This window comes from Cavia porcellus, unplaced genomic scaffold (assembly GCF_034190915.1).
Source record: "Cavia porcellus strain 051 isolate PalLab524CR breed Dunkin Hartley unplaced genomic scaffold, mCavPor4.1 scaffold_3, whole genome shotgun sequence".
NCBI classification, from domain to species: Eukaryota; Metazoa; Chordata; class Mammalia; order Rodentia; family Caviidae; genus Cavia; species Cavia porcellus.
Window position 1 is genome coordinate 67,409,590 of NW_026947486.1, and position 12,758 is coordinate 67,422,347.

Genomic DNA, 12,758 nt, shown 5'->3' on the forward strand with positions numbered 1-12,758 from the left:
TGCTAAAAAAAAATCAGTATGTATAATTTTACCTCTACTTTCAACACTTTCAAAAAGAGCTTTTGTCTCCATTTCCAGCTTTGACTCCCACTATTCTTTGTACTCTCAATTGTAGCCAAACTAAACTACTGTTCCCTGAATATGGCCTGTATTTTTTTTTGAGACAGGGTCTTGCTGCATTACCTAGGGTGGCCTCAAACTCCTGGGCTCTACTGGGCTCTTCTCTCTCAGCCTCTGGAGCAGCTGGAACTACAGGCCCCGTGCTGCCTATTTTACTCATTTTTACTTTTGCTCCTTCTACTTCTTGTGCCTAGACTATCCTACTCCTCTCTCTGTCTAGTAAAATCCTACTTGTCCTTTAAGATCCACCTTAATTTCACTTCCTCTATCTATGAATACAAAGAATGGTGTTGAAAACACTTTCGTTGTATTAAATCTCTGAATAGCCATTTCTTTTTGTTCTGGACATCTACATAGGGATCATGCAGAAATGAACAACTTCTGTCCTTGTATTTTCCTTCCTCTCTTTTCTTGTCCTTGTTTAGAAGACCAAAGATTGAGGTGGGAGTGGGATTTTAAAAGTCAAGGAACCCTCCAAACTAAGAAAAAATAGAATAAATAGTGAAAAATCATGTTCATGAGAAAGCAAAGAAAGCAAGAGTCAAAGAAAGCAAGAGAGATCTGGCAAGAAGTGGAGCAAGGTTGAGCTTGTCTTCAAAATCCAGTTTGAGAACAAGTGAGATCAGACTACCAAGCTTAGAAACACATATATAGGGTCGGGGATTTACCTCAATGGCATAAGTGCTTGCCTGGCAAGCGCAAAACTATGAGTTTGATCCCTGGTACCACACACAAAAAAAGAAACACATGTATCTATGTGAATACACCCTCTGGGATATATTTGTGGGAGCAGTGCTGCGGTTATTAAGGAGCTACAGCTACTTACTAGACAGAAAAGGAGCAAAGAATGTAAGTCCCATCTTTTTGTCCATGTCCCCTCATCCACTGTGCCCTTCCTAGTCTGTCTTCCAAAAAATGAGTTTTGAACAACTACAAATCATAGGAATCATGGAGACAGTGATGAAGCAACAAACATGACTGAAGAAAGGGACACTAGCAGAGTAAGCGCCATTAAGTTGGGATAGTATATTTAGAATAGACTTTGTGAAAGATTGGGATGGTGAGTGAGAAAGTAGTAGATACAGGCACAGGACCTGGAGGAGAAGCAGCTGCCAAAGCTGAAGACTTGGGAATAGGAAAAACAAAAATTCTATGGTCAATCTAGAGTGATATATTTTATTTTTCACATAAAGAATGAGAGTAGCTTGCTGAACTGAAAATGTGCTGGTGTTCTGAGTACTATTGTAAACTATTTTGCAAGTGGTACTGTGCAAAGAGCTCCTAATATGTACCAGTAAGTGATGGTAAGCAATGAGTGCCCTCTTTTGAGACAGTCAGGCTTTGTGTTCAAAGCCCAGCATCTCCATGTGTGATGCCTCAGTGCCAAAGAAGGAAAGCTGCGAGATATAATACTTGATATTGATAAATTTCACAGTCTAAATACTGTCTTTTTAATCTTGAAGTAATCTACTGATAAATATATAATGACATCAACAAAAAGAATCACAGAATACTAAATCAAAACCATGACTGTGAGCTTGAGACTGAGTTCCAGTTCAGCTTTCTTGCATGCTAGTTGTATGACTGTCAGATACTTTATTCTCACTCTAAAGTTCAGTCCTCTCACCAGCAAAATGCTGGCATCTTCTTTGTGGGATTGTAATGATTGGTAATTGGCATATATGAAAATTTTTAACATAGTATCTGGCAAGCAGTAATCATTCAACAAATTTTAGTTTTCTTGGTCTACTTATCTGTTCATTACATGCTAGAGCTTATTACAAGGGAAGAATGAGATATTGACTATGGAATCACAGAATATTGACTATGGAATCATGATTATGAAATACTTTGAAAAGTTAAAAACATTAGATTGCTTTAATGTCAATAAATTCCTGTAACCACTCACAAAATCATAAATGTCACTTTTTCCTCAACAGCGACAATCTGCTAGAGCGGATATACATTATTAACCAACACATACAAAAGTGTTTCACCCATAGCAGGCTTTCAATGAATCGCTGAAATATTTGTCTACTGACTAAAGTTCACATGATAATTGGTTCTCAAGCTCATTGTTTTTTCCCCCCTTCTTCCCTGTTTCCCTCTGGCTTCATACTTTGTGATGACAGCAAACCCTGGAGATGAACCTCACCAACCTGGTTAAGCGCAACAGTGAACTAGAAAATCAAATGGCCAAACTAATACAGATCTGCCAGCAGGTCGAGGTATGTAACAGAAACATTTGCAATTCTTTTAAGAAGACCTGGATCAGGCAATTGTTTGGGGGAACTTAAATTTTGGCAGTGTATTTCAATCATGTTGAGTGAAGAACTGAATGATAGTGTTAGGAAGTCTCATTCTTCCAGAATGCTTGCTCTAAGAAAAGTGACATGTATCTATATTTTTAAAAAAATAAGCAACAGAGATGGATTGAGGGGGATGACAATCTGAAGGACAATTTCCTTTCCAAACTGTAGGCAGTATGAGAATAAGACATAATATGTGCTGCTTCTTCATGAAACTGGACATTATTACTCCTTAAAGATATTACTGGCCAGGGATATAGCTCAGTGGCATAGGGCCTGTCTGGCAAACGTAAGGTCCTGAGTTTGATTCCTAGAACCAAAAAGAATATTACTGGGAATGTCCTAGGCAAGTTAGGAATCCAGAATCTTTGAGGGTAGGATGAGGTTCACTGAGTGCAGTATTGTTCCTGTAACAAAATAATAGGACCATTTCTTTTTCCTAGTTTCTCCTCCCTCATTCCTGCCCTTGGTCTGGGATGTACCACATTCTCTACCTGGTCCTCACTCATCAACTTTCCACTTATTCTTATCTTCAACAAATAATATCTATGTGAAAGTTGTCCGTGAATTGCAAAATGCTTCACACATATAAAATTAAAAAAAAAAACTGTTACCTATAATTAAATGTTAGTGCAGATCTTAGAAAAGGACTTGATCTTTCTTTTTAACTGGAAATTAAAGGAAATAAGAAAGGAAAGACATTATCTGAGCTTGGTAGTGTATGCCTGTGTAATCCTAGCTTTGGGGAGATTAAAGCAAGAGAATCACAAATTTGAGCCTCACCTTGGTAATTTAGCAACTCAGTGAGACCCTGTCTTAAAAACAAAACACCTACTGGCATTTATCTCGTTACAAGCACCCTGAGTTCAATCTCCAGTACTGGAAAAATGAAAGGAAGAAAGAAAGAAGGAAATAAAGAAAGAAAGAAAAAGAAAGAAAGAAAGAAAGAAAGAAAGAAAGAAAGAAAGAAAGAAAGAGAGAGAGAGAGAAAGAAAGAGAGAAAGAAAGAAGAAAGGAATGAAAAGAGAAAAGAAAAGAATAATCCCTTTCAAGAGCATGGCTGAAACTCTGGCCATATCATTTAGCTTAATCTAGTGTTGATTTTGTTGAAGAATAGTATGTCTCGAAGTCTAAACAGGATCAGGTAAAATATTAGAGGATTCTTAATGGTTGGTGGTTGAATAAAAATGTTCCTAATTCTATTTAGAGCCACTTATTCCAGTTCTAATGTAACGTATATGACAAATAAATACAAATGTTCAAGTTTATTTTTAAACCATAAAATAATTTTATTATAATCCTACCTGGGGATTTATATTTAGAAGAGAGTGGGGGATTCTTCTCATAAGGCAAAGAATCTTCTTATCATATGAGTAACTTCACATTGTTCAGTTGCTTGGACTTCTTAAAGTTTTGGATTTCTTCAGTACTTGTATAGTGTGCATAAAATAGCATTTTAATCTTTGCTGGGCACTGCACTTGTGGAACATAGTGATACTGTATACAGGGCTCAAAAGGTGCATACTTAAGTTAAACTTAAGTGTGAGATGGTAGGATAGGGTGGGGTATTTCTGAAGCATAAAGAATGAAAAGAAAGAACATTAGAATGCAAGTTGGACAACTGGGCACTAAGCTTAGCTCTTGTATTAACTGATTGTACAATATATGACATTTAGCCTTTCAGCTTTCAGTGTCCTTACTTATAAAATAAGGAGTTGAATTGACTCCGTGACCGTTACTGTCCTTCCAGATTCCATCAATCACAATTCTGTGAATGGGTATTTTCTGTATTTTGTTCTTTTTCTCTACTGTTTCTTCCTTTGCAAGAATGGAAAAAGCAAAATACAGTGTATTTCAGAGTGGTTTTCAGCTAATCAGAATCTCTTTATGTTCTACTCTATCAAAGTTTTTGATTTTGCTGTTAGATAACAGTATAAGAAATGCACATTGGTGAAGGGACAAGGGAGTATTGTAAATAAGAAATGGGATCAGGGATCCCTTGGTTTAGAATTTGCATGATTGAAGGTGGAGTAATTCAGCTAATAGTGAATAAAATGTAGATAGAGATTAAAATAATCACCTTCCCCATTCTAATAAAAAGCTTATTAGGTACAGAGCAAGTTACAGGCAAAATAGGAAAGTTAAGTGGTTTTTTCCCCTTTGCTCTTTCATTTTAGGACTTCTCTATAGTCTCATCTCTCTACCCTTGGGAAGCTTATCACCTTGATCAGCCTCAAGCAAACATAGTCCTGTTTCAACCTTGCCCAGGCCATCCTGCCAACCAGATCTTTATAATTAGGCCCCTATTCTCTTCAAATTGCAAGGAGCTAGTCTCATAAAACAATTCATCACTGTGTTAGCCTGAGAGGACTCACACTGGCCTTTTCAGTAACTGATAATGTTTAAACAGTACCTTTCTGAAGTTAGCATTCCTGCGTAAGTCTTAAGGAGGTAGCACTAGCACAGACACACGCTAGGAAAATAAGAGAGAAGAGTAGCCCCATGACGCATCAGTAAAGTAGATATTAAAAAAGCTTCCTTAGGGATGCTTGTTAAACCTCATTATGTAGGACAGTGTCTGCTATGGTTAAACAAAAGGTTACCTTTTACTAATACCTTTTAATGCATGGCATCATACCAGGTACAAAGAAAACAGCACAGCCACACTATCTATTCTCTGAGGACTTACCCAGTACAGAAATCCACCTTGAAGTGGATACACATGGGCAGGAAATATGGACAATGGAATAAAAGCATTAACTCAGAAAGAATAGTGAGATAATATAATAATATGGAGCATGTGAATGTATTTTGAGAATAAGTCTATAGTCTGTTTAGTGTAGGATTCTGTCCATAACCAGGAGACCTACAGCACGGAGTTTGGAAGACCATGGCTATCATCTATGATATCATGCCTTCTGAAAAGTCTGGGATGTATCTTTACTTTTCCCCTTAATAATAGGGTGAAGCCAGAGTACTTATTATACTCATTTAATGTAGAGCCTGCATGTCTAGAAACCTTTACAGCAAGTCCCAGAATTAGAAGTTCAGTAAAGAAGGGACCTGAGACTTCATAAATTCTTATAAATACTTGATAAAATGAAATAAATAATATAATACTGCCAATCATGACAGATAGACACGGAAAGGTGATTTGAATTTTTATCTAATCCAGATTTTTCTAATCCACTATTTTCATAGTGAATGCCAGGCATTTCATTTGGAGGGTAGAGGATAGCAGCTCAGGCACTTCAAAGAAAACTGGAATTGGCTATTTTCATCCAAACCTGTTCCACTTTCTTATTGTCTTCAAATATTTTTGTCACAGATTAACTTTTCATAAAGAGGTCATAAATGCTGCCTTCCTATTCTAGGGTGTTTTTCTCCCTGTGCTCTATTCTCCGCAGAAAGTAAACAAAGCTGCAGTCTTTCTATTGTTATAGAAGCAGATTAAGATAAGCATAGCTTTATTAGATTAATTGTAGCTAGTTATATTTGCTGATCAGAATTCAGTAAATAGGCAGTTAGAAAGTTTCTTTTGGAGCTGGAGAGCATGGGAAGGAGGTAGGTGCAGAGCTCAAACTCCCTTTAATCTGGTTGAGGAAGGGCATGCTTTGACCTTGCTACTCTTAATCTCTATATATAGTTCTTTGTTCTTGCTCATCAGGCATCCTCTGTTTATATTTCCAGAGGAAACCTCTGTATAATGCATAGCCAAGGTAAAATGTATACCAGCAGATGGATACTTCCTTTTGGCTTCCAAGACACCATGGTTTTGTGAATAACAAGCTTTCCTGAAGAATAGCAAAGAGAAAAATTAAATATATAGTAACCAATCTGTCAATAATATTTTGTGATCATCCACTACATACTCAATAAGGGAAACAATTCAGAGGCTACAAAAGAAATGTACATGGTTGATGACCTCCAAGAACTTTTAGGCTAGCTAAAGAAAATAGAATTTTACTTATTTAGTTTTATTCTTAACATTTAAGGAACCTTCCTGGATGTTTTGTTTGTCACTTTCTTTTTTTTTCACCTCAGAATTGTTACAATACAATGAGAAGTTCATCACCCAGAAGTTCTGTAGGAAGGTTGAGCCCAGCCTTATGGCTTTTCTCAAGAAGTTGGTGGCACTGGTCTTTGACATCAGGACAAAGAAAAATAAAGGAGATAATTGGTAGAGAAAATCTTCCCTTAATTTTGGGGGATTTCAGCTTTGTATCTTTTCCCTAGGTCTTAGCTTCAGTTAAACAACTTTTTCTTTATAGCTCAAACTTTAGGTGATTTATTTCTCCCCTTTCTGTTCCTATTGCTCACTGAAAGGTTGCTGGATACAGGAAGGGCAAAAATCTTGGCATCTTGGTAATAGATATTTGACCACTTCTGCAAGCATAAAAATAGGTCGTTTGAAAGAAATTAACTAAAAAACACTGCAATAAATTATTTCAGGAGATGACCCTTAAATGTTTTAGGATAGTTGAGAAAAGGAATGGAATGTAAGCCATTCAAGCACCAATATTTATTGGAGGAGATATCAATAAACACTAAGAACATGGTGAAATGAAGATGTGATTAGAGTGAAATAAGGGCAAACAGGAAAATTTAATGAGGAAAAGGCATTTTAGTCAAATTTTGAACGAGGAAAAATTAATTACTCTCTCTGGAGAAGCAGATAGCAGAGATATTTAATGAAGGTAGAAAGAGTGAGTTGTATGAACAAAATAGCACCCTGGGTTGCCTGTGTATAGCAATAAATAAATAGTAAATGGTTCTTCCCTTCGAGGAAAAGACAGTTTCACTGGGAACTTAACTGGGAAAATGGCTTATACAGTGTGAAGTTGTAATGAAGGTAAATGTAAAGATGAAGCTTGTACAGGGGAAGAAACACGCTGAGGTGTTTAGGAAATCTGCCTGAGGGACATAGAAAAGGTTGCAGAAGGGAAATAGAAATGAAGTTATCCTGAAACATGAGGACAATTTTGTGTGCAAAAATGAGTTAGGGAACAAAGGGGGGATCATATGCAAGAACACAAAAGCTGATCAGCATGAAGGTCCTCACAGAACCACCAGAAGTTTGGTTGAGCCAAAATGTAAGATGTGAGAATCATTGCAAGAGTTTGAGAAGTGGCTTGGGCCCACATAATGATAGACCAAGTATACTATATATGGTTTTTAAAAACTTTATCTTGAGAAGTCTGGACTTGAGAAATCATGTTCAAGCAGATGAATAGATGGATAAAAATCTGTATTTAAGAAAGATTGCTGGGTTAGGGATCAAAACTAAAGACAACTAAAAATAAAGGTTAAACTTTTAGTGAACTAAGGAGAGATGAAGGCATTAAACTTAAGCAGTGACAGCAGGACTAGGAAAGAAGGGATGAATTAAAAACGTTTTAAGAAGGTAGGATAAGTGTTGCTCAGCGATCACGTACAATGAGTGAGTGAGTAAGAGAGACAATTAGGTAGACCAACAGGTTTTTGGCTTGGGTGACTGAATGGATCTATTGCCTTCAACAAGGTTAGGAAATACCAAAGTCCTTTGAGACATACAAAGTTTGTTGTGTATGGATCAGAGTCAGGTAGGAAATGCTTCATGGGGAACCAACTGATTGAGCAGCTAAGTAGCACTGTAAGCCGTGGAGAACATGCAATAGAGGAAAAGGGCCTAGTAAAAACCTGTATTTCAATTGCTTGTCACTCAGAATACAACAACTACCTGACTTTCCAAAAATAGAGAAAAATAGCTAGTGATGCTTTTGATATGATTACTGAGATATGGTATGCATTTCAAAAGTTGAACACTAGAAATAAATTAGTCACTTGTGGAAAAAAATCAAAGTTTTAGATATTATTGGCATAACTCCTACAATAATAAGAACACTTACTGAGCATTTTCACTCTTCCAAGTGAGCACTTTATATATGTTAGATTATTTAATCTTCACAAAAACTCTGTGATATGGACACTATTGTTATTTCTGTCTTATAGATAAAGAAAGGGAGACACAGGAAGATTTAAGAGATTTGCCAAGTTCATGACACCAGTAGGTAACATAGGGAGGATTTGAATTCAGTCACTTTCGATTCAGAGCCTGAGTGGTTAGAGCCCCTAACCACTCCATTACACTTTCTTTTTCAAAGCCAATGTGTATACTATTTGGATGTCTCTTGTTCATCATTGATGATTGTTGGACCCAATTTGAGGATGACTGACAGTGACCCAGGGACATGCGGTAGTATGTAAATTATGGAAAAGAACAAAAAATAATTCTAAAGAATAGTCAAAGGAGGAGGAAGCCATTGGAAACAAAGGATCAAGATATCAAAGGTAAAGAAGCCTTCAAAGTAAGTAAGATTATACAGAATCCATTGGTGCAGAGACATAATATTGTTAGTGACATGTGCAAAGATGAAGATGATCAAGGAGAAAGAGTTATAAGTTATAAGAAAATGCAGGTTGCAATGTTTCTTTCTCATGAAGAGGAAGAAAGAAGGTGGTAGTTATCCTTTTGAAGCACAGAACTATTGGACTCACACATATAATAATTCATAAGTTATTATTTTGTTACTGGGTGATCTATTACCTTTACCTATGCATGGTTCACTTCCCTTCCTTACTTGATGTCCAGTCTCCTATCCAATCTAGGAGAATTTACCCAGGTCCAAAGCCATAATTTTTACAACCTTCTTCTCCTAGATACTGTATGTACATTGTGATGCAGTGTGTTGTCATAACTTTGGGTTTTGACAGGCAGGAATCTTGCTAGCTGTATAACACTGACCACATAATTTCTCTGAGCCTTGATTTCATCATATATAAAACTTGGACTAATATGTTAAAAGGTAATACAAGGGATTATGTGTTATATGCTTAGTATGTAGCCAAAACTCAATAAATGGTGGTGGTGGGAAGAGGAGAGAAGCCTGAAGGAGTAAGAGGAGGTAAAGCATTAATAGGAGCAGTTGTTGATAGTAGTACTAGTAGCAATTCTTGATCCCACATCTTTTACCAGATTCCTGTCCTTGAACTCAGGAGATCTACAGATGTTTATCAATGTCTCTAAAAGATGGAGAGGACAGTCATTCTCCAATCCTCACAATCAGTTTTAAATTTAACATATGAACAAGAATGTCCTTGGTAAGGAATAGCAATGAAATTGTGCACCAAAGTTGTTGGGAATCTAAGTAATACCAGCCTATTTAATACCCTCTACCCCCAGTAACTCTACAAAGGTGATAAACTGAAAAAGGACTTACGTTGAATAAGTTGCTAGTTTTCAGTTATTAATTTGCTTTTTTTAGTAGAGAGGGGTTCATTACCCTTCTGCAAGAATATCTAAAGAATTCTTTATGTTGATACTTCAGAAAATTTGCCTATTATCCTGCATACGTTATTCTGGATTACTACGTAAGCAAATGCAAAAGAAATATTTCAGGAAGACGTATGTTTTCATCTATATTGGCTTTAAAAAGAAAGAGTTCTTTGGGATTTTAAAATGTTTTTCAGCCAAAATATTCTGTAGTTCTATGAGAGTTAGGGAAGCAGACTTAATACCTCCTAGAAGGATTTGGCCTACCAGTGCAATATGACAATGAAATAACCTAGTTTGAAACCACTCTATATTTACAGATGAAGAAAATAATTTCCATGAACAATGAAAAATAAGTGCATATTGACATAGTCAATTCATTAACATTTTTGTACTAAAACAGAAAAGCTTTGTAATTTTCAGGACCTTTGTAATTTTCAGACACCCGAGGCATTCAATTATTTTAAAATGTACTTAGTGACAATTCTTAATATACTATAGTAAAAATAGTTTTGAGAACTTCAGATGTTGCATATAAAACATTTGGAAGCTATGGATAGGTGATACAGTTTAAGGATAAAAAGAGTCAGATTAGCAGTGTTCTCCTCCCTATGTGTAGGACAAGTAAGTTTTTAGGAATGGTTATGCCTTTGTAGTGAAAATAGTTCATAAAGACATCCACTCCCATTATGTTCTTACACTTACTGTAGTGCAGTAAAGCTAATTTTTAAATAGTCAATGAAATTTATCAAGGAAATTAAACCCATGTATTCGAATTCAGGGCTCAGTTGTAGAGATCTAGTGAGTGAAGGATGAAAAGAAAGCAAGTTATTTTATTTTATTTTATAAAATGAATTTTATTGGTGTGTTTTAGATGTATATAATGATAACATTCATCATAGGGAATTTGTACATGTATGTGATATATCTTGATTTCTTCTTTTTCTCCATTCCCATCTCCTCTCTTCAATCCTTCATCTCCATATTTATAAAAAATTCTGTTTTCATTTTTCCTTCTATTCTCCTTTATTCCTTTTCCTTTCCTTTCTTCCAATTCTTCCCTCCCATGTTCCCCTTCCCATGTGAACATTTTCTTTCTGTTTCACAATATCTATTGTACATTTTGGTCTTATTTACCTTTTTAGATTCTCATCCCAGAGAAACCATGTGATGTTTAAATGTGTTTCGGATTTATTTCACTTAGGAGTATGGTGTCAAAGTTGATCTATTCACTCAGAAATGTCTCAAGTTTATCCTTCTTTATGATGGAGTAGTACTCCATTGAATTAAAAAAATACATCTTTATTCATTAATCAGTTGATGAGCATTTGGGCTGTTTCCAAGATTTAGCTGTTACAAATGTGCTGCCATAAACATGGGTCTTCATATATCCCTGTGATATGATGTTCTAAACTCTTTTGGGAAGATACCAGGGACAACAATAGCCAGGTTAATAAATAGGACCTCTAGTTTTAGTTTTTGAGTAATCTCCGCACTGATTTACACATTCTGTTGGTGGTTTCTTTAGCTATACAGAAGATTTTTAATAAGATGAGATCCCAGTTGTTCCTGGATGTGGAGTATTGTTTTCCATCCTTTGACTTTCAGTCTATGAATTTATTTTTGAATTAAATATGTTTCTTGCATGGAACATATTGTTGGATTTTCTTCTTGATCTATTCTGTCATTATCTTTCTTTTAATTGGTAAATTGAGCCATTAACCCTAATGGTTACAATTGATACGTACTGACTTATCCTTGTCATGTTATTTTCCTGTTGTTAGTTCTCTTTCCCCTCTGTTTGCCTTGCCTAGTGGATATATGCTGTTGGAGTTCATGGATTTTTAGTTTTTATTTTATCCTTCTAGAATGCCCTTCAGAATGTTTTGGAGTGCTGATTTGGTGGTCATGAATTTGCTCAGGTCTTTCTTGTCAATGAAGTATCTTATTTCTCCACTGATTTTGAAAGATAGTTTTGTGGGGTATACCAGTCAGGGTTTGACATTGTTTTCTTTTAGGGATTGCAGTATTTGCTCCATGCTCTCTTTAGCTTAAGGATTTATGTTGAGAAGTGTGCTGTGATGGACTTTCCTTTATAACTGATTTATTTGTTTTATCTAACGATTTTAATATTCTGTACTTGTGTTGAATTTCTGTAAGCTTGACTGTTATATGCCTTGGTGTAGATTTTTTTTATCATAGCTAATTGGAGTTCTATGTACGCCTAACTTTATCTATATGTCATTATTTTTCATTGCTTGGGAAGTTTTCTGTCATTACTTCTGTTATGGATTAAGAACTTGTGATCAACCTAATGCGAGCTGGATTACATCAGCATGGCATTGAGTGAAGATGCGCCACCTGAGGAAAGTTGCCAGGATAAATAGGTGGAAAAGAAGGAGGTGTGGAGGGTTGAGGCGTTAAGGAGGCATTGTGGGTTCTCCTACGAGTTGCTGTCTGAGCTGCTGGTTCTCCTGGAGAAGCTTTGTACCCCACATTGAGCATTGCTTCCTAACTCTGGAGGGGAAGATGTGTGCCGCTTGGTCTCCAGGATGAACTGGTCACGCTGGCTTCCTGGCATGTGCCCGACTATGCTTGTCATCAGAGGAGCTCATGGCCTCCATGTCACTGAGGATGGCTCTGGTGCCTTCAGGATAGCCCTGATCTTTGTTGTAAGTGTGACCTCTTGGCTCCAGCATAGAACCCTCATCCCACCAGCACAGCTCCTTCACCCTGCTGGCATGAACTTTCTGGCCTCCACCGCTGACCTTTGGGCCTTCCTGGCATGGATCCGTAAAAGACACTGGCATGAGTCCTTCTTGTGGGCTCTGGACCTCCAGTTGGACTTGTGGGAGGCATTGTCATGAGTTCTGGGTTTTTATCTGGACTCATGTGGGACATTGCTGTGGGGTTTAGGCTCTTGACTAAATAATCTATGTCTTTGGTGTTGCAGATAGCTTTCCTGCATTTTCTGTGTTAACTCCCGGTGACCATTATAAAAATAATATTATAAACTC

At 36.6% G+C, this 12,758-nt stretch overlaps 1 protein-coding gene across 5 annotated transcripts in view; it reads left to right on the plus strand.

The window, feature by feature from the left end:
- Mid2 (midline 2) overlaps window positions 1–12,758 on the plus strand; it is a 91,731-nt gene that overhangs the window by 25,235 nt on the left and 53,738 nt on the right. For 4 of the 5 annotated variants that reach the window (XM_005002708.4, XM_005002709.4, XM_013150209.3 and 1 more), the window contains exon 3: window positions 2,253–2,348. The exons of the other annotated variant lie outside the window; for it this stretch is intronic. In XM_005002708.4, coding sequence (XP_005002765.1) covers window positions 2,253–2,348 — 96 coding nt within the window. The remainder of the gene's footprint in view (window positions 1–2,252; window positions 2,349–12,758) is intronic. 5 annotated transcript variants of the gene reach the window in all.